Source organism: Ictidomys tridecemlineatus, chromosome 5 (genome assembly GCF_052094955.1).
Source record: "Ictidomys tridecemlineatus isolate mIctTri1 chromosome 5, mIctTri1.hap1, whole genome shotgun sequence".
Taxonomy (NCBI): Eukaryota; Metazoa; Chordata; class Mammalia; order Rodentia; family Sciuridae; genus Ictidomys; species Ictidomys tridecemlineatus.
In genome coordinates this window covers 28,883,107-28,905,534 of record NC_135481.1, presented here as the reverse complement: position 1 = coordinate 28,905,534, position 22,428 = coordinate 28,883,107, and the positions used below count along the sequence as shown (strand labels likewise).

Sequence of the window (22,428 nt, the reverse complement as noted above, 5' to 3'; positions counted from 1 at the left end):
CAAAGGTTTAAGGATGACCTTAAACCTTAAACATTTCCTCAAGAGAAGCAGCTGTCATGGTCACTTTAGGGTGGCTTGTTTTCCTAAGATACAAGCTCATAGAACTAATTATTTATTCTACAAAACCTGGTAAACTGTTTAAAAATTGTTTTGAAATTAGAAATTCTTAGGGCTGAGTGTGTAGCACGGTGAGAGAGCTTGCCCAGCATGTGTACGGGCCTGAGTTTGATCCCCAGGCCCACCTCAATTCAAATGCTCTTGTGAACCTGGAGAACAAGGTAGAACTTCACCTTCAACCTTCATCTAGCTGAATTTGTGTTTGTTCTTGGTGTGGCACTTATGGGTTTGGGGCCAGGACAGAGACCAGGCAGAGGCAATGTAAAGTAGGAAGGGTTGGACCATGATCAGCATCAGGAGTGGGGTTGGGGCAGGGCTGTGAGTCAGAAAGTAGAATCAGACAAATCCACTTTCAAGAGAAAATAAGGGAGTTTCCTGTAGAAGAGTCAACTATTCTGATAGCGTTTGTTCAGATTTCTTCCAAGTCATATAAGACCATATGTCTATGAGTTACTACAGTCTAAAAGTAGAGTTATAAGTAGCTTCCTATCTATATAGTAAACAAGTAGTCTTTGTGTTTCATGAAATTAAGTTAAATGTGGTATAATCTGATATATGTTCAATACTTTATATAATTTGTGTATTCATCATTTATGGAATTCAGCTTTCTACGTGATGCTTTTTCCCCTTATAAAATATTCTTAGAATTCTGGCACTTTAGAAACATTTAGCTTGAATCTCAAACTTGGAAGGTTAACTTCTAGGTTATAAGAAAATCAAGGGGTAGAGAAACAAGCAAATTAGCATTGCAAAGAAGTCATTCAGTATACCCAGGAGGCCTGACACTCCACTGGGCAGTGGATCTCAGGTGGGCAGCAAGTCAGCAGCATGACAAAAAGGATCTGCTATGGTTTAAGGACCATAGGGACATAAAAATCAGGTGCAATGTTTGTCTTGCATTGGATACTAATTCAGACAGACTGACTCTAAAGGAGATTTTGTAGGGTTAATTTGGGAAATTTTGAATATTAACTGGGAATGATATACTCTTAAGGAATATGATTATATAACTTAATTTGGTTAAATGTGAAAAGTATTATTTCACTCTAGAAAAATATTCTTATTTTTAAAAGATGTGCCCTGAAGTTTAAAAAGCAAACTTTTTTTCTTCCTGGAACTTTGAGTATTTAAAACAAGGGTAACCAGATTAGGATAAACATGGCTGTGCTATGTTTTCCTTTTTGTTTGGTTGCTTAAAAACAGGTGCCATTGACAACCTGGGGCAGGATGTGTGGGGAAGAAATTACAGCAAATCAAAATGTTTGCAGTCATACCTGGCTTCCACCCTCGAGTTGCCTCTTTGTGAGTATTGAGTTCTTGTATTAAGTTTTGCACTGTCAGCAGGGCAGCCATGTGTTATATAAAGTCAGGATTCTTGCATCACAGTGTTCGAGCCCTCTTACCCACATCCTATCACATTCAGCAGTCTGTGTGGCAAGAAACTCCAAAGCAGCAAAAATGGGCTGCTCCAGTCCTAGTGTGTTGAGGTTCAAAGTGAACCACTAGGACCCCTGCTTAGGAGGGAGGGCAGATGCATTTGGGGGTTTTAGTTCTCCCAAGTGCACAGACCTCAGAATCATGTCTATACCTCTACCATCTAAGTCTTGTTTAGGAAGAACCAAGGAGAAGAACCACCTAATATCTGGGCTCTCTGGCTTCCTAGGCTGAACGATTTGGACTAACTTGTGAGATTCCCACAGAGACAGCAAAAAAATACAGTGGTCCTAATCCCCATCTGGACCAGAGACTCAGGAACAGCTCCTATTGGAATGGATTCAAAAAGCTCATCCCTGTCTGTCCTAATATCTCTCAAGCCTAGGCCCCAGGGACCCTGGGCTCTGGCTGATTTTGAGACCATGTCCTTCCACCCATCCTTCTGACCTTGCTGAGTGAGCTGGGGGAGTTGCAGAGAGCTGGGCCAAATGTAAACTGAGTGTTTCAGTGCTGCAGGGGAGCTCTCTGAGCAGGCACCACAATGCCCATCTGTCAATTAGCAGCAGGCTATGGATTAGGAGTGGTAGAAAGGATGTCTTTAAATAGATTTCTTTGTTTGTTTGGTTTGAGGCCTAGTGATTGAGGTCACTCTGGGAGAAGCTTCAGAAGTAGCAGGAAGCTCTGGTCGGAGGCTTTGGGTTTTACATTTCACAACCATTATCCTTCCACTTGAATGGGGAGAAGACAAGGTCAGGACAGAAGTGAGGAACAGAAGTTCTCAATCTAGAATAAATACATTTCAGGGCTAGGGGTGTAGCTCAGTGGTAGAGTACTTACCTAGTATGGGCAAGGCCCTGGGTTCATTTCCCAGCACCACAAAAAGGAAAAGAAAACAAAACAAAACAAAAAAAATCCACATATTTCTTATGTCTTAATCATTGCTGGGAAGGTTTGGGATGGCAGGCACCACTCACTTTCATCATGAATCCTTGGTGCCCCACTGCTGAAAAACAACCCCTGTCTTTGTCCCCTTTGAGCCCATTCTTTAGGGTAAAGGACACCATCTTGGAACAGGTTTTTGCTCCATAGACAGAGAAATGGAACCGGGTGCAGTGTCACACACCTGTAATCCTGGTGCTTAGGAGGCTGAGGCAGGAGGATCGAGGGTTCAAAGCCAGCCTCAGTAACTTATCTAGGCACTGAGAAGTTCAGTGAGACCTGGTCTCTAGATAAAATATTTTAAAATGGCTGGGGATGTGACTCAGTAGGTAAATGCCCCTGGATTCAATCCCTGGTTAAAAAAAAAAAAAAAAGATAAATGAAAGAAATGGACTCAACCAGTCTTGGCTTTAAGTCCTAACACTGGCACTTGGTAGTGTTGGTATTTTAAACAAGTCTCTTGGCCTCTGGGGTTCAGTGGCTAATAAAGAAAGCTGAGATAACTGTAATCAGGTGTGGACTTGGGCAACTGCCCATTGACAGGAGCCTGTGGGCTTGTGAGGGAAGACAGAAAAGAACTGAGTGGAGCACTAGGCCACAGTTCTAAGAAAAACCACCACCACCACCCCCTGCTTCAGCCTCCCAAGTAGCTGGGATTACAAGTGTGTACCACTTTGTTATTCTTTAAACAGTGTGTCATTAAGTACCAGAGAGGTGTGATGCCTAGGACTCCTTCATGATGTTCCAGGGTAGGGGTGGGAGTTGGGTGGGGATAGGGTGAGGATGGATAATTTTGCTTCTAAGGCTTATATCACTGTTTACTAGTTCATTCCTGTGTGCCCCATCACTTAACTTTCCATAAAAATGGCATCTTCCTATGGTGACTGAACATCAAATAATGATATTATTCCCCTTAGTTCCTGTATTGGGACTATCTCATTGTTCTAGTGACCTTCCAATCTCCTCTCCCTTTGGTCTGGGGTTTTGTTGATGGGAAAGTGGGTAGGTGCTGCCATCTACTGGCCAAAGTGTATGTAAGGAGCTGTGGTCTGGAAAACTTAAGGTCCACCTCGCTATCACAAGTTCCTGTGTTGCCACTTTTCACATAATTTTGTTAGCAACCTGTAAGCAAAGAAAGGTCTCACAACAGTGCTTTCAGAGAAAAATTAATCTGTAAATCGTTGCATAATAAAAATTAAGTTTTTTTTTCAATATTGAACTAATTTTAGATATACAGAAAATTTGCAAGGAATTCCATTTACTCTCTACTCAGCTTTCTCACTAAGAGGAACACCTCACATAGTCTCAGTACAATTATGGAAAGCAGGAAAATAATATTTATACAGTACTTTTTAAATATTTTTTTTCTGTTGTATATGGACACAATATATTTATTTATTTATTTATTTTTATGTGGTGCTGAGGATTGAACCCAGGGCCTCACATCTGCAAAGCAAGCGCTCTACCATTGAGCTACAGCCCCAGCCCCTATACAGCACTTTTAATTACCGTATCGGCATAATTTGAATTTTTCCAGGTTTCTCACTCATATCCTTTCTCTTGTTTAGGGTGCAATCATAGTTCCTATATTGTATTTGGTTGTCCTATCTCCTGGGGCTCCTCTAAACTGTGACAGCTCTTCAGTCTCTTCTGACCTTCACACTTTTGAAGAGTGTTGGTCAGTTATTTTGTAGGATGCCTTACAGTTTGTCTGGTTTCTCATAATTAGACTGAGGTAATGCGTCTTTGGGGAAAATACTACAGTGTTCTTAGTCTCACATCAAGGGATACATAATGTTGATGTCTTATCAGTCAAAAGTGATGCTAATGCCCAACTATTGGTTAACTGTCTGTCAGACTTCTCCACTGTAAAGTTCTTATTTTTCCCTTTATAATTAATAAGTCATAAGAATTTGGGGAGCTGGGCTCAGTGGCACCCACCTGTAATCCCAGCGGCTCTGGAGTTGGAGGCAGGAGGATTGCAAGTTCAAAGCCAGCTTCAGCAACTTAGCAAGGTCCTGAGCAACTTAGGAAGAGCTTGTCTCAAAAATTTTTAAAAAAATGAAAAATGAGCTGGGGATGTGGCTGAGTGTTTAAGGGCCTCTGGGTTCAGTCTCTGTGCCAAAATAAATAAACAAGCAAACAAATAAATAAATAAATAAATAATTTATGGGGAGATACTTCTGAGATTGTTTTACTTTTACCTATTGATTAGCTGATTAGCATTCATGGATGTTTCTGGCTTGCAACAATTCTCATTGTGGTATTTGTCTAATGATTATTGTCTATTTCCATCTCTCCTCTTTTTAAAATTGAAATTCTACTATAAGGAAGAACTTTCTTTTCCCCCCCATTTATTCATTCAATTATGTACTTATCTCATTATGGGCTGATGGATATTTATTTTATTCTGTAGGTTGTAATCCAATTCTTTCTTTCTTGAGGTGCTGGGGAATCACTATTTATTTTGTTGCTCAGATTGTCCTAGCTTAGGCTCTGGGAGTTCTTTCAAGTCAGCTCCTGTGCTTTTCAACATGCTCCATCATTTTTTAAAAAAAGAGTTTTATTGAGGTATACTTGACAAATAAAAATTGTATATTTTTGCAAAGTACAACTCAATCAAGTTTATCAACATACCCATCATTTAATAAATGTTTTTGACATATAATTCACATTCCATCAAATTTACCCTTTTCAAATGTATAATTCAGTGTTTTTGTAAGTTCACAAGATTATGCAACCATCATCATTAATTCTAGATATTTTTATACCCCTCCAAGAAAGTCTATAAGCATGATCAGGCACTTCCCATTAATCCTGTCCCTCTGGCCCTGGCAGCCACTATTCCACCTTCTGCTTCTATGTTCTTGCCAGCTCTGGACATTTCACATAGATGGAATTATAAGATATGTGTCCTTTGGTGTCTGGCGTATTTCACGTAGCATGATGTTTTGAGGTTCATCAATGTTTTAGCATGTATCAATACCTCATTCCTTTACATAGCTGAATTATTCAAGCGTACAATGCTTTATTTATTCATTGGTTAGTGAACATTTGTGAATTTCTTTCTCACTATTATGACTAATGCTGTTATGAACATTCGTGTACATGTTTCTGTGTGATATGTGTTTTCAATCCTTTTAGTTATATACCTACCAGTGTAATTGTTGAAGTAGATGGATTAACTTTTTGAAAGGCTGCCCTGCCAAATTGTTTTTTAAAGTGGCGACACCTTTTTATATTCCTAAAAATAACATAAGAGTGTTTGAATTTCTGTATAGTTTCTCCTACCCTTGGGGTATTTTTTTGGTAACTTTTAAATTTTTTTGGATGGAGTTGTTTCTTTTTGAATTGTTTTTTCATTATTGCATTATAATTATACATAATATTGAGGTTCATTTTGACATAATTATACAAACATGTAATATAATTTGCTCCAATTCAGTTCCCAGTGCTTCTCCTTTCCCTCCCTGCCTCCCTCCACCTATTCCCCTTCCTCTACTCTACTGTCTTCCTCCTATTTATTTATAGTTTTTTCTTAAATTAGTGCTTTATAGGTAGACATAAAGATGAATTTCACAGTGGTAATGTTCATATATGCACAGAAGATAGTTGGGACAATTTCATTCCATCTTACTCTCTTTTCTCATCTTCTGTCCTTCCTCCCCGATCTTTTTGTTTGTGGGGTGTGTGTGTGTGTGTGTGTGTGTGTGTGTAGTAGATATAAAGTAATATTTCAGTGTGATTTTGGTTTTCATTTCCCTAATGACTTAACGATGGCAAGCATATTTTCATGTTCTTATTGGCCATTAACATATTATTTGGAGAAGTCAATGTCTACTCCAATTCTTTACCTTTTTAAAATTCTTTCCTTTTTTTTCCCCTCTGATACTAGAGATTGAGCCCAGGGATGCTTTACCATTGAACTATATTCCTAGTCCTTTTTATTTTTTATTTTGAGACAGGTTCTTGATAAATTGCTGAGGCTGGCCTTGAACTTGTGGTTGTTCTACCTCAGCTTCCCAACTTTCTGGGATTTGGGTGTGCACCCCCACACCCAGCTTCTTTGCCCATTTTTAAATTAGTGCATTTGTCTTCGAATTACTGAGTTGTAAGAGTTCTTTATATATCCCATATACAAATTCTTTGTCAGATATGTGACTTGAAAATGTTTTCTCCTGTTCTGTGATTTGTCTTTCACTTTCTCAATGGTATCCTTTAAAGCACAAAGGTTTTTAATTTTGTTACAGTTAAATTTCTTGCTTTCTACAGTTGAGTGTTAAATCTTTTATTTATTTACTTATTTTGTTTGTTTGTTGGTTGGTTTGTTTCTTTTTTAAAGTTTTTTTATTTGTTTTAATTAGTTACACATGACAGTACAGTGATCTTGACATATCATACATTTTGTGTTTTCAGTGTCATAGCTAAGAAACCAATATCTAATTCAATGTTGTCAAGATTACCCCTTTGTTTTCTTCTAAAGGTTTTGTAGTTTTGAGACAGGAGCAAAGGACAGATTGTCAGGGAAGGTAGTAAAAGGGGAGCTGATTATCAAAGAAAAGGAAATAGGTTGCTAACACCTCTGAGCCCACCCCCCACCCCTCTTTCTGGGGGAGATCTGCACTTTGCAACAGAAGCCATTACCCCTTGGGCTGCTGCCTCTTGCCCTTAGGCACCAAATGCAGGGAAGAAAGAGAAGGTGTCGAGAGAGAGGAAATCTGGGGTCTACAAAAGGGCAAGACATACACCCCCCACACCCCAGCAGGCACCCAGCTCTGGGCCTGACTTCTTTCCAGAGAAGTCTGCCACTCTTGATCTGTCTACTTGCTGTGGCAGTGTTTAATCTTTAACATTAGGTGAATGAGGATCGGTTCCTGATTTCCAAGACTGTTATCAGTTTTAGCTATTACGTTGAGGTCAAGACCTATTTTGAGTTAACTTATGTATATAGTTTGAGGTAGATGTACAACTTCATTTTGCTTGTGGATATTGATTTGTTTTAGCACCATTTGTTAAAAGAATACCAACTTAAGTTCAATGATTTATAAAAACATTGTTCCTATATCCCATGAAGGTCATTTTTTTGTTGATTTGTTTGGGTACTGGGGATTGAACCCAGAGGCCACATCCCAATCCTTTTCTTTCTTTCTTTTTTTTTTTGTATTTTATTTAGAGAAAGGGTCTTGCTAAGTTGCTTTAGGGGCTCACTAAGTTGCTTTAGGGGCTTGCTAAATTGCTGAGGCTGAATTTGAACTTGTGATATTCCTGCCTCAGCCTCCAAAACCTCTGGGATTATAGGTGTGCACCACTCCCCCTGCTGAAGGTGAGTTTTATGTGTTGATTTGGCTGCTCTTTAGACCTCCCGTTGCAATTAAATACTAAGGTAGGTGTGGCTGTGTTTCGTAGCTTGATTATTGTAAATCATTTGTTGACTCTGAATAAATGATATTATGCCGTATAGGTGTGCACAGCTATTCAGATTCCCAGAGATAAGTCAGAACTTTCCAAGGTCCTGTATGGTTATCTCATTCCCCAGCTTTTTCTTTTGAGTTTTTTTTTTTTTTTTTTTTTTTTGGATTAGTTTTACTATCACACTGCATTGGGAGGCTGCAATATTAAACTCTTGTCTCTGTTTTTGGGGGGGAGATTCTGGGTTTGAACCCAGGGCCACATCCCCAGCCGTTTTAATATTTCATTTTGAGACAGGATTTCACTAAGTTACCTAGGGCCTCACTAAATTGTTAAGGCTGGCCTCAAACTTGTGATTGGTCCTTCTGCCTCCACCTTCTGGGTCACTTAGATTACAGGGGTGTGCCACAACACCTGTGTTTTTATTTATTTATTTTTTATATGGGCTTTTAGTATGTTGTGCAGGCTGGTTCTTCAACTCCTGGGTTGTAGGGATCAGGCAATTGGCTCTGGTTCTTGTTGGCTAATGCCCTAGGGACAAAGATGCTAAAAAAGGGTGTTAAAAGATCTCAAGTTTGAGACTAGTCTGGGCAACTTAGTGAGATCCTGTCTCAAAATAAAAAATAAAACTGATTGTGGATGAAGCCTAGTGGTAGAACACCCCTCAGTTTAATTCCTGGCATCTCCAAAAAAATAAGTAAATAAAAATTGAGAAAACTGAGTTAGGTGAAATTTTTTAAAAAGTTTGTGAATGGGGGCTTCCAGGAAGCTTCCAGAGAGTCCAAATAATGACAATGATCTGAGAAGGGATCTTTGGAGAGGTCCAAACCCCTTCTATCTCCTCTAGTAGCTACCGGACTGTTGGTTTTCTTTCTGATCCTTGAGTTGTTTGGTTTTTAAGGCTAGGGCAGAACTGGGGATGGGAAAATGGGAAGAGCTCAGGTTAAAATGTCACACAGCTAGTGTATTTACTGAAATTCTGAAGAATATTAACCATTTTTGATTGTTGCAAACCTTTGGCTAATAACAGAGCTTGAAAAAGTTTATTTTTGATTTATTATTATTATTTCTTTTGCCAGTACACTTATTGCTTTTATGGAGGAGGGGTTTTGTGTAGCTCCTCTGCCATTCCTCCTGCCCTCAGGATGAAAGTACAGAGCAGAGGTCCAGGTGCCCTCTCTGTAAGGGAACCAGGGCCATGATAATGGTCTTCAGAACTTTTTTAAAAAAAATTTTTTTGGTACCAGGAACTGAAACACAACCCCAGTCCTTTTTAATTTGTTTAATTTTTTTTTTTTTTTTTAATCTTTGAGACAGGGTCTCACTAAATTGCTTTAGGGACTCTGTCTCCAGAGCTGCTAGGATTACGGGTGTGGGCCACAATGTCCAGCTCAAAGATTTTTTGAAACCTTTTGTAACTTTACCATAGTTACAGAAGTCTGTTTCTGTACTGAATCAGTTTCTGCAGTAAGATGCAAAGGCCCTTGGGCTCTGGTTGTGTACAAGTGACTGTCTTGTAAGCAATGGGCAGTTGCGCTCAGAGAAGAGAATGCCACCTGTCCTTTCTGAGTTAACAATGAACTAACTCATCATGGTGTCTCTGTGAGGCTGCTAAGAAAGTCCACAGACATTTCAGCTCTGAAAGTGTCTTAAAATCTATTCTTTCTAGATGAGGCTTAGGTGTAAGTGTAAAATCAAAGCCAGATGGAGCATAGTGGAGATGAGGGGGCAGGAGCTGTGCTGAAGAATCACAGGGAGGGGACCAACTATCTCAAGTGGTCAGACATGAGGAAAAAACATTTAAGAAGGATGAGGCATGGTGGTGAGAGCAATTTTGCAGGGTAAAGGGACAGACAACAATGCAGGCAGAAGGAATGGCCTTCAAAGGATAAGGAAGACTGAGGTGCAGAGAACAGCCTGGAGCAGAGTGGTGTGAGGTCAGAGAGGATAGTAAGGGGCCAGTGCATGCTGGGCCTATGTGACTGTGTGTCCTGGTTTACCCAGCATATCGTTTGTTTGTTTGTTTGTTTATTTGTTTATAGTACTAAGGATTGAACCCAGGGGTACTCGACCACTGAGCTACATCCTCAGTCCTAATTTTCTGAGACACTGTTTCCCAGGCTAGCCTCAAACTTTCAATCCTCCTGCCTCAGTCTTCCAGGAGCCAGGATTACAGGTACACGGCCAGCATATGATTTTAACAATACAGTGCCCCTGACCCAAGTCATGGTGATCATTATAATATTAAGAATTTTTGGGGCTGGAAGTGTAGCTCAGTGGAGAGCCCATGCTTAGCCTGCATAAGGCCCTTGGGTTCAATCTTCATTACAGGAAAAAAAAAAAAAAAAGATAAGAATTTTATCCTGGGTGCAGTGGAGAGCCATGGGTTTGGGGACAGAGAAAGACCTTCACTGGGGAAGGTGAATTAGGCCACAATGTGAGATGAGGGAAGGTTACAGCCAACCAACCAGATCTCACCCAGACTGTTCCAAAGAGCTCATGGTGTTGGCCTCTTTTTTTAGGTTTTGTTACATCAGAATCATTTAATGCAGATTTGTATGCCCTGTTTCAGGCCTGCTTATTCAAATCTGCTAATGAATCCTGTATTACTGGGTACTCCCCAGGTGGATCCAGCATTTTGGAGTCAACTGCTAGTTGCCACCCAGGCATGTTTCTCCAGATGCCATCGACGGCAAGGAGTGAGCTGTGCTGGCATGTGCTGGCAGAGGTTTAATGTTTACTAGTCACCTGGGGATTTTGTTAAAACCCAGATTCTGATTTAGTAGGTCTGGGCTGGGGCCTGAGATTCTACATTTCTCATAACTCTCAGTGATGCTGTTGCTGGTGGCCATTGGATTTTACTTTTAGTAACAAAATAGGAAAGTTGCTCAAATGACTAAATTTACTTTGTCATCCCCTAGTTATGTTTTGATTAGCTTAAAAAATAATAGCTATGTGTTATATGCTTGCTCTCCATAAGGCACAACACAAATACCACATTCTTCAGTCATTTTATGAAATAAGTACAATTGTTATGTCCTTTTTATAAAGGACACCTGAGAGACAGCCAAGTGATTGCCCAGAGTCACAAATCTGGTGACCGTTACCATTAGCCTGTGCTACACACCCCACTCTCTCACTTGTTTCCCCTGAGAATCTCCTGGCTCTTTTAGAAACTCTTCTCAACTAACTATGATCTCTCTTCATTCTTGCTTTCCAGGAATCCAGTATTTTGTTGCCACATGTCATTTGTCTGAAAAGAAATATCTCAGTGGAAGCATAAGGCTTTCTGGCTGTCTTCCTCCCTCCAACAATCAAACCATCTTCATGAGACGGGAACAAACTGAAGGCACGACAAGGAAATTGAGTTGAAACATGCATGAGAATCTGTATGTCTGTTTTCTATTATTTAAAAATATGGGGGTATCTGTTTTCTGCCAACCTATTGCCAGGATGTCATTTTTTAAGCAGCTGTGTTTCTCACACTGCTGGATAACCCAAAGGGGGAAAAAAAAAAGCATAGATGTCATATCGTATGACTGAAATTCTTGTTGTTTTGGAGAGGTGACTTTTAAGACCTAACCCTTTCCCCAAACAGAAACCCTCAAAGATGAAGCTAAAGGCAAAAATACTCTTGCTTCGTGTTTTATAAGGAACTGACTGATCCCATAAACACGGTGTGGTCCTGACCTTGACAACTTGACTAAATTCATTCCTAGAGATGGATGTGAAGATTTCAACACCTGAGTAGAGAGCAAGGTGCACTGCACTCCCTTTCCTCAGCCCCCTCATGCTCAGGAGCATATCTTCAGAATGCATCCTGCGACAAGATTAATCACAGCTGGGTGCCATGGTACTACCTGTAATCACAGTGACTTGGCAGGCTGAGGCAGGAGGACCGCAAGTTCAAGGCCAGCCCTGGCAATTTAGCAAGACCCTGTCTTAGGATAAAAAAAAATTAAAAGAACTGGGGATGTAACTCAGTGGTAGAGCAAACCTGGGTTCACACCCCAGGACAAAAAAAAAAAAAAAAAAAAAAAGACTGTAGTCACTAGGAGAGATGACAGAAACAGAGATAACCCTAACCAGTGGAGTAGAAATTGGAAAAACTGCTTTGAAAAGAAGAAAAATCAATTAAATGTTATTGATAGTTATTTGTTCTCTGCAGCCAGGACTATTTTGAGAGCTTTAAAGAAATAGAAGAGAAATACCACCTCGGGAAGGTTTCCATTTTTCTTCTGGCTTTTCCTTATCCCTGGGCTTAATTTAAAACATCTTCCCCAGGTACTCTTAGCCCCCTTAGGTTTTCCCTGCAGGGCTTTCCAAATCTTCCCAAATTGGTTCCACTGTGGGGACAGTGTTCAGGACACCTCCAGGAGCCTCTTCCTTCTTTCAATGTGAGGTTCAACGTCTCATCCTCCAAAAACTTCTTACGGAAAGATAATTGCTTTTTCCTTTCTGCTGTCCTAGTACTTACACTTTTAGCTGGAGACCTCTACAAGGCCATTTGAGGGATCCACATTCATAGGCCTCTTGATTAGTCACAACTAAATAAAAGAGGATCCTAACTTCCCAGCCTCCCCTAGCTCCTGAGACATAAAGCGCACAAGCAGGCACGCATGTGCATCCCCGTGCATGTGCATTCCCACCATGTGCATCCCCATGCATGGTGTTTTGCTGGAGAGGACTTGTAAGGGCCATCGTCTCCAATAATAATTGGGTTGCTAGAAATGGCTAGCCTCTGGAAACAGTGTCTCACTTCTATTGAAAGACACCCTTTTGCTCCAGTAGGGAACACCTTTTTTCCCCTTTAATGCAACTTTCTTTGATAATGCACTGGCTTTTGTTTCCCAGGGTGCTGTCCTCTCAGCTTCACCCTTCCAAAGGAAATCCATGAACTCCTTGCTTAGGATGGCAGGTGGAATAAAAACAAAAGAAGGCAAGAATTGTCTAAATTTAAAGTGCTGGAAAATCCAACATTTTTATTTACTACATTTTGGTGACTACATAAATGCTGAAACATTTTAACACTGGAAAGCATGATGGCATCATCGCTTGCTTTTTTTTTCTTTTTTTCTTTTTTGCTTAGCAAACACAGCAGATGATATTGCACGGCATAAAGTGAGAACAGTAGCGAAGCTTTTAAAAAAATGAAAGAAACCTTAATGCAGTACAGGAGATACTCATAAACAAACCAGAATAATGCCTAATGCATTACACTTCTTGTTGCTACACACAAAAATACAGAAGCATTGGACAAAGAGTAAGAGAGAGACAAAATATTAGCAAACAACCATAACTGGGTACAATAATCATTTCATCTGAAATGTAGATGCAACGTAGAAACTACCACTGTTTTCTAATTGACAAAGAAAATGACAGCAACATTTGTCTTTTATCAAAAAATTTCTAAGCCCCTCATGGTTAGGTTTTTAATTCCTTATGTCTTTTTTTTTTTTTGTTGTTGTTTGTTTTTTGTTTTTTTCTTGCTAAGGAAGAACTCCCTCTGCTCTTGGAAGATTTTTCTACTCTACTGATCTTTTTAAATTTTTATCTTATTATTTTTACCTGATGATTGTCTTAGGCACCCTCCTTACATAATAAACCATCAAGCTAACTTGAACAGGGAAACTGAGTCACACTCGAACAATAGCTAAGGTCAAAGATGTACCAAAAACAGGAAAGGGAAAAAGGACAGGTCTAAGTGAGTGACAGATGGGCTGAGTCAGACGGGACAATAAACACAGGGAGATACGAAGACAACTACCCAAGCAAGTGGAAGACAATGTTTTAAAGTTTATTTTTCTTTAAAAAAATACTTGTCACTTGGTTCAGACGGCAAATCTAAAATGAGCCCACAATGATTATGTAATAAATGCAGAACATACCACAAAAAATCAAGACTAACACACAAAAAAACAGAAAATGTGACCTTGCAAATACAACTCTGCTCCATGCTTCATTGCTGATGTCAACTCCCTCAACAATTTTTGTCCAGTTTCTATGACTAACTGACCAGCATTTGTATTAAAAACACGTAATCCATCCATGCTTACCAACAGAGCACTGAATGATCCTGCAATTCAGAGCAGATTTATTGCCCTATTAAAATACAGAATGAGTATAAAAGTGTTCCTAAGAAAATGTAACTTTTGACCCAAAATCTAAGCCCTCCCTTTCTTTCCCCACCCAAACACACCTGCAAAAGAAAATAAGGTAAAATTCTGTGTCAAAAGGGAAAATATTTACATCTATGAGTTTATGAGACATAGTCAAAGCAATTTATCTCACCAAAAAGAAACAAAACAATGGCACTGGCTCTTCTGAGGATGCCCTTCATCATTTAGAATTCTGCGTGTGCTAATACAAAGTATAAGGGGTGGGGGGTGGGCTGCCTGGGTTCAGGGGCCTGGGCAGGGATCAGCTCTAGTGTGTAAAAACTAGTGGGAAGATGAAGAGTAAGAAGAGACAAACTCAAATAGCTCTGGGGTGGATTCATTCTCAGGGACCCTGACATTCAAAGGTAAGTCTTCCAATTGTGGTAGGGATATGTGGGAAGGTTGGGGGTTGGGGGCAGGAATATGCAACTCTGAAACATTTTTTTTGAAGAAAACAAGGCTGAACAATTGTTTGGGTTCTTCCAGGAGCTGTCAGACCCACCAGGATGGATCGATCAGCTTGACTTTCTTTTTAAGGGCATGACTCTAGTTAAGCTCTAAGCTTTGCAAAAAGAAATGTCTCTAGGCCTGCCCCAGCCTGGAAGAAATTTAGAAACTTAGGGAAACAGAGGATTTCCAAATTCAAGTTAGCTTGTCTCTGTTTTTACTCTCTTTACTTCTCATACCTGTTCGAATGTTGAAAAAAAATAAAAAGTAGAAAAGTATCTCACAAATGTCGGTGTTTGGAAACATTTAAAAAAAAAGTCTTAAATTCTTTGGATTTTCAGATTTTACATGCAAAGTAATTTTTTTCCAAAAAATAAATTTAAAATAATAAAATTAATAAATTAAAGGAAGAACATGAATAATGTCTTTCTTCTTTCTAAATGACAGAGAGGACTACCTTGAAACACTTTTTTTGGCATGTACAAGTTTTTGAGGGCAGACCTGGCAGTGTTCACAGCACGTGTGGAAGTGCCTGCTAAGAAAAACTAAAGATAACACCCTGCAGTTAAGAGAAGCTCCTGCCTCCAGCTAATCTTAGCATCAAGAACAAAAAGATTGTAACAGAAAGCTTTGGCCATTTGATTCTACTATATACATTTTTAAAACTACACAGTCATAAATTAAAGCAGTGATTAAATAAGCTCATATAAAATGTAATTAAATTAAAAAATCACAGCACATTATAGAGAAAAATAGGAACCAGTTTCACAAAAAAGAGATTATATATATATTTATATATATTTTTTTGTTTTGTTTTTACCCTGTGGAAACAAATTTTCTACGAAACACAAAACCTTCATAAGTAACTGTCAAAATGAAAACCATTTCTTACTCCATTCTTGCATTTTTACACAACCCTTAACCCACCTGGGGAACATATCCAGAAATTAAGTCTTCCTTGAGCAACAGAGCAGTTCTGCCAAGAAAATAAACCCCAAACCAAAGGGGAAGGGAAGGGAACATCCCAAACATACAAACTACAAAATAAATAAGAATTATAAAGTTTTTTTTTAAAGTAACCTTAACAATTATCAAACTAGTAAGTTCTGCCTTATCACATAGACTCTCTATACAACATAACCCTAAAACTTTATTACTATGAGGTATTTGGAGAAATTGGTAAAAGTGATGCACGGCCTGCCTGGTGAAGGGACCCAGGGAAATGGAGAGGACCTCGAGAGGGAACAAGGAGGAGCTTTGGTTTATCAGCAAGAAATTGGGGGTGGGGGGAAGTCATCCTTTGGTATCAAAGAAAGTTTCATTGCATGGTTGCACGGAAAAAGCACCACGGTGAATAATTATTCCTTTTTTTTTTTTTTCATTAGTGGCCTTTCTAAGAGGCTGAGGTATTCAAAGAGTATAAGGTGAGAGAGGTTAACAGCGGTTTAACACTTTGGTTCAAGCAAGGCACTCATCCTAGGAGTTTACAAAGTTTGCAACATGTTTGCCTAGAGATTTACAAGAAGAACTAGCAGTAATAAGAGTAGTATTTCCTAACGTTGTTGTTACCGTTACCTTATCATTATTAAGAATGAAGACAAGTTTACACACTGAGTGAAGAGTGAGGAGGGGAGAGGAGGTGGGGGAAGGGTGGGGGCGGAATTCCCTCTGCAGACCAAGGCCGGCATGAAAATATCTTTGGTATTCTTTGGTATCATCAATGTGATTAAAATCACCAATGGAAATTGAGTGAGGTAGCGTCTTTGGTTCACACTATAAATAGTAGATCTTTACACTTTTTTTTTCTTTTTTTCTTTTTTTTTTCTTTTTTTTAACACGTGGAAGTAGCTATTTCTTACCTTCTGCTTCTTTGTCCTTACTATTTAGGAAATAGTTACCAAATGTACTGTAAAGCTAACCACACCACAATAATAATCCAGAAGGCCAAATGTGTCTCAAAACAGCCTCTGGCATTTGAATGCACCCTAAACAACTAGATAGAAAAGGGAGAAGTGCTTTCTCTTTGTTTGCTAGATGCATAGTTTTCATCCTTTATGTACAAAGAAGGGAGGAAGTTCTTGGGGAAAATGTCTTTATAGCTCATGTGAAAATGTCCTAGGACTCTTTGGTATAGCAAAATTTGCATTTAACCTGCAAAAAGATGGGTTATTCACCTGGGGTAGCAATGGGAGTGGAATGAGTCCAAATGTAGCATAGTGCTTTTATAGTTTCCTAGAAAACTAATTACACTTTTTGGGGGCACAATGAGTGACATGTTCAGTTAGAACTTCTGGACTTCCCCATACATTTTCTTTGGTCTTTGGGGTCTATTCCAGCTGTATCAGGGATTGAACTACTGAGTTCCTGACATCCAGAACTCTCTAACCTGAACATTTACTGTAGTCTGGGTTTTTGTGTTGTCCAGACTTCATACCTCTTGGCCCTCTTTTAGGAAAGCTTCCAATTATGAGAGAACCTGAATGATGTATGTCCAAAAACAAAAAACAGACTAACTTCCATTCTACCAAAAAAAAAAAAAAAGGATCATTTGAAGTGCAGTTTTGTTATTTATAAACATACAAATGAAAGAGCAAGATATCTTTTTCAGTTGAATTTTTGCTAAAGGATTGAGAAATGAAAAGTGAACAAATGGCACGTGACCTGCTTTGTTAAATGTGGTAGGTTCAAAAACAGGAGCCATAAATTAATGCTACACTAAGGAGGAATGGAAGCATTTTTTACTACCTGCCAGTTCAGAAACACATAAAGAATCAGTCATACATGATGGGGTAAGTGTATTGCTTGTGAGGAGCTGCTTGTTCATTATGATTTCTAAAAAGAAAAGGTTGTGTGTATGCTTTAGTAGTTAAGTAAAAAAAAAAATTGCTTTTCAGGCTCTGATTTGTGCATCTGTTTATGAGAAAATATATCTCTAGGCCCTGAAATTGCATAATGGGTGCAAATTCAATGCTGGTATGAAAATCATCTTTGGTGTCAGCAAGTAAGATAACTGGTTATTTTTTTTTAAAAAAAATTGTGGTTGGATATTTAATGTGTAGTGATATTCTTTGAGACTGTGTCTACACAGCACCAAAATAATTGGTTGAAATGCAAAATGCAGTTGGATTAATTTTGAGGGTAGTACAGTAAAAAAGAAAAAGACCAACATGGTTGTCTGAATTCAGTTTTTTTTTTTTTCTTTTTCCTGGAGTACTAAAATTTGGTAAGATTGTGTGTAGACACAGTTTGAATTTCCCTGCATTTTAAATTCTCATGCTTTAAACAAATAAGGCTTTCCTCCCTCCTAAATTATAAATACATTATATAGCTGTACCCCCATCTCCCTCCATTCCTGAAGAGAGAAAAGGCTATTCATGTTTTTTCCTTTTTGTTTATGTCCTTGATAAGATTATACTTTTAGTAAATCTTGAAGGGTGGCCATTTAAATAGTCTCTCAACAGCTGAACTATAATTGTGCCATTTTTAGAAGGGAAAATTTTAAGCTGAAACTTTGGATGAAATTAAAAAAAAATACTAAGACAAAATATGTCAAGGCAAATGTAGTATTCCATTAAAGGAGAAGTACATGTAGTTTCCTTTTCTCAGTCTACAGCAGACTTCAGGAGAGATAGACAGATGGCCTGTTGGTTTAGCTTCAGCCCTCCAGGTGCCTGACTGTTTTAAACACAGATAAGATGCTGAGATTTGATCCTAAGGAATTAGGTTTTGTGTCAAGATAATTTATTTTTTTTTTCTTCAGCATTTGAAGTGAATCTCAATAAGCAACTCATTGTTAGGATGATAATTTTTAGTTTTATATTTCTAGATAGATGTGGTAATTAACTAAGAGTATCCAATTCTTTACCTAATGATAGTACAGACATCTATTTATATAAGTTATGATTCAAGAGAAGTTTCTAGGAATCAAGTGATTCACAAGGGTACCACTAGTACAACATTATTATCTTATTATTTTTGCCTTGACTTACATGGCCTCAATTGAGTGATTTGAAGAAACAGAAATTTAAAATTGTGTATTTGGAAGCTCAGGCCTAATTTTTAATCTGCCTCTGGAATCTATGTTATAAAATTTCCAATTTCATGCAGTAGCAAGAAAGAATGTAGGATGCTTTGAAGGTTATACTTAGTGAAATAAGTTGCATAATACTAATAGAACCAAAAATCTTGTGTTCCATTAGAATTCTGGCTTTCTCTATGCAGTTCCACCAATTCCAACACTTCTCGGTGGCACATACTGTCTTATAGATGTCCAAGTCATAAAGTGTCTGAGATTGGCAATAAAATCACCATGATTATTTTTTAGGATGATTACAAATTCTTAGACATTAATTTTAATAATAATGTTAGTCTGCTCACCTTATTTATGTTTGTAAAAAAATTTAAAGATATTTGGTACCAAATGCATTAAGCAAATTGAAGTCAAATTAATCTAAGTTCTTTTACTAAAACTCGTCACTTTGGCATGTTCACTTTAGCCACTTTGAATAAAGTTTCTAATTTAGTTGCCCTTGTTAAACTTAGTTTTCTAGTGGTGCAAATGGGGTCCTATTTTAGAAGGATCCTTGAGTTTTCTCAGCTATGTACAGATTATGGTATTGTGTCCATTTTTCTATGTAAGTGACATTTATGAATCCTGGAGAGGAGTGTCCCACCTGGATGTACATGTGTACTGCATCGACCTCTCTGCCGTGATATTAATTGCTTCCCTGAAGCTACATTCTTTCTTGCCATTTCTGAAAACTCATATTTCAAATGCTTCAAGAGTCATAAATAATAGCTGTGGATCTATGTGGCATGTGTATTCCAGCGAGATCAGTTCATACGTATAACTTTACATAGTATCTTGTGTAAAAATAGCTTTGGTTATTAAAATCATTGCAATAAAATACCTGCACTATAATATCAAGTGTGTTCTTTGGTACCTAGGTGATTTTTTTTTTTAAATGGATGGACTCTTGTTTCATTTCTTAAAAAATATCTGAACATTCCTTAACAAACAAAGAGAATGCACTGGTTTAGGTGTCATTCAAATTTTCCTTGCTGGATTTGAATCTGCATTTAGGTTGTGAGCCTGGCAGGTTCAAACACTGGGCTAGACGAGCAAAATCACACTCTTAATCCAATGAACTCAGACAACCCCACACCATATTGGTTGCACTCCTACAGCACAACTCTTCCTGAAGACCAGCCCTGCCTAAGTTTTTAACCACTGGTGGTGTACGTGGTGTGTGTGTGTGTGTGTGTGTGTGTGTGTGTGTGTATGTGTGTGTATGTGTGTGTGTACATGTGGGTGTACCCACACACAGTACTGAGACACCATACACCTTCATGGTACAGTGGAACAGATAACGATCTTAAAACTGTCCACACAATGGCTCAAAATCACTATGCTCCAAACCACTAAATAGCCAAGCACAGCGAGAATGATCAGGGATTGAAGGTGTGAGATCCAGTGTTTTCCCACTCATAACTTCTTGCCGAGTCGTGGCCCTGCTGAAGTGTGTGTCTCCGAACAAAGTCAGAATGCAGGTGAGCTAAGTCTTTGGTTTCTTTGGACTATAAATATCACTTTTTTTTCTTCAAATATTTCTAAGTATAAACCTGCTATCTTGAGGTCCTGGTCTTTAAAAATTTTTTTGTTTTGTTTTTTATTTAAAGCTTTTCCACCGAGGTTTTAGTTTGTGGTTCTTTCTTCATGCTTTGGTACAAGTGCTTGATGAAGAAGATGAGTTGCCTGAATTGGAGCTGCCCTCGTCCTGCCACTTGTCCAGACTCCTCCTCCTTGCGTTCATGAAGAAGTTGCTGACCGTGCTCAGCTCCAACCCCAGCTGCTGGGAAATGGTGATTTGCAATTCTTTGGATGGACGCTTATTTTCCTTGAATATTGCATGTAGAGTTCGACGCTGGACATCTGTGAAGACCAACCTGGGCTTTTTGGGTGTGTTGCCTCTATCTTTCCCATGTTCTTGCTCTTTCCTTTTGCATGCTGCAAAGAAACAGAAGATGTTAGAACAAATTACCTGGGGGATCAGGAATAGAAGGACTGGGCCAATAATTTTTTTTAGCCATTCCTGATGGCCTGCTTTCTCTCTGCTGAAATCCGATTGAAATGCCACAGAGGGGTCAAAGGAAAGTATAGGAAAAGAACAGAGAACTGGGACACAGGTAAGGTGTACTGGAATAGCTCTAGCATCTAAGATCTTAGGCATGGGTTCCATCTTTGATGGGTATCTGCTTTTTGACTTATGTATATCAGGTAATTCCATCTGGGCCTCAGATTCCTCATTGTAGAGTAAAAACCTCTTAATTAATGAACTAATCACTTTAAACTATGATTTTTCCCTCTGCAGAGTGGATATAAGAATAATTACCTTGCGGGTTATACTATGAAATAACATATAAAAGTTCACGGTAACTGAAGTGCTTCACTAATGCAAGGTATTATCAGCAAGAACTGATTTTAGGTAGACCTTAGAGGTTTATGGTCTGCTTTTGGTAGAAGAGCAACAGTCCAACTGAGAGTCTAAAGGAATAAAAACGAATTGCATTTGTTTCCCTGCTGATCTTTCTTCTGTTCCAGAAAACTCTGCACATAAGATTTTGGGGCAAAGGTTGTGGCTCAGTTGGTAGTTTGCCTAGCACAGATGAGATTCTGAGTTTGATGAGATTCTAGATTTGATTACCCAGAATTGAGAAAGGAAAGAAAAGAAAAGGGAAGGGAAGGGAAGGGAAAGAAAAGAAAAGAAAACTCTAGCCATTTTCATTTGGGGGTTTCTCTGTATCCATTTGGCTTCTTGTATAAGTCTTGCTCTTGGAGTCCCCTCCTCCCTTACCTGGTTTCCCATTGAGAGACCCAGTCCTTGTGCCTGCCTTTCTGGTCCTGTATCATGAAGCTGCTTCTTTGATGCTAGAGCTATTCCAGTACACCATTCCAATGTGGCCCTTGGGCCCCCCACAGGTTGGTGCTAGACCAGCATCTTTTTCATCTTTCCAGCCTAATGTGACTCACTGATTTCCTCATGCCAAAGGACACTAAGGGCTACATTACTCACAACATCCATCCCCCTCCCCATCTCCATTATCAATCAATCCCTAACCATACACCCCAGTAGAAACTGTGCTCTACTCGTGTTGATACAGCTTGAAAACAAGCCTCCTGTGCCCTGACTCCTATCAGACTGTTGCCTTTTGGGCCCCTACATAGGCGCTCTGGAACAGCCACTGCCATCTTCACACTGGCTGGCTACACCCCTCTCTCCAACCACTAGAAGCAGTAGAGCATGTAGACCTCCCTGGGGGGTCAGGACTGCCACTCTCACACCTTGTACCTCTAGTTGGCATCCTTGTCTGCGGCTGCTTCCCTTTTCATCTCACTCTCTGTGTGCTGTGGGTTCTCAGTCCCTGGCTAGTTGTTTCACCAGCTTTGGCTAGATTCGGGCTCTGTGCTTTCTCTAAATGGCTTGCTCCTCTGTCTAAGCCTCTACCTTTCATTCCTAGTTATTCCAGATCCCAGATTTCCAAGTTCCTCTACAACCTAGGTACCTGCCATACAAATTAGCTCTGCAAGAGATCAGCTGATGTGCTAGTAGGTGAAAGCTGAAGAAGCCTCCAATCTTTGAAGTCCAATCAAAAGATCTCCAATTTTTTTTTAAATAAAAACAATGTGTTATTTAGTTTTAAAAAAATGTTCACAAGGCCAAGGGTGTAGCTCAGTGAAGACATGCTTAAAGTATATGATGCCTTGAGTTCCATACCAAACACCTAAAATTTTTTTTTTGAGTATAGACTCCCTTATGTTATTTATAAATTAGACATGTGTTTCTATACTACTATATTATGCACATAATAAAATACAGGAATACATAAAATGTAGGAATTTTAAAAGGGGTAACACAGACACGAA

The 22,428-nt window shown here is 39.0% G+C and overlaps 1 protein-coding gene across 1 annotated transcript in view; it reads right to left on the bottom strand.

Moving 5' to 3' along the window:
• Positions 1–12,845: 12,845 nt before the first annotated feature.
• The window catches only part of Onecut1 (one cut homeobox 1), a 41,279-nt gene continuing 31,696 nt past the window's right edge, over positions 12,846–22,428 (bottom strand). The window contains exon 2 of the mRNA XM_021726831.3: positions 12,846–20,511. Coding sequence (XP_021582506.2) covers positions 20,219–20,511 — 293 coding nt within the window. The 3' untranslated portion in view covers positions 12,846–20,218. The remainder of the gene's footprint in view (positions 20,512–22,428) is intronic.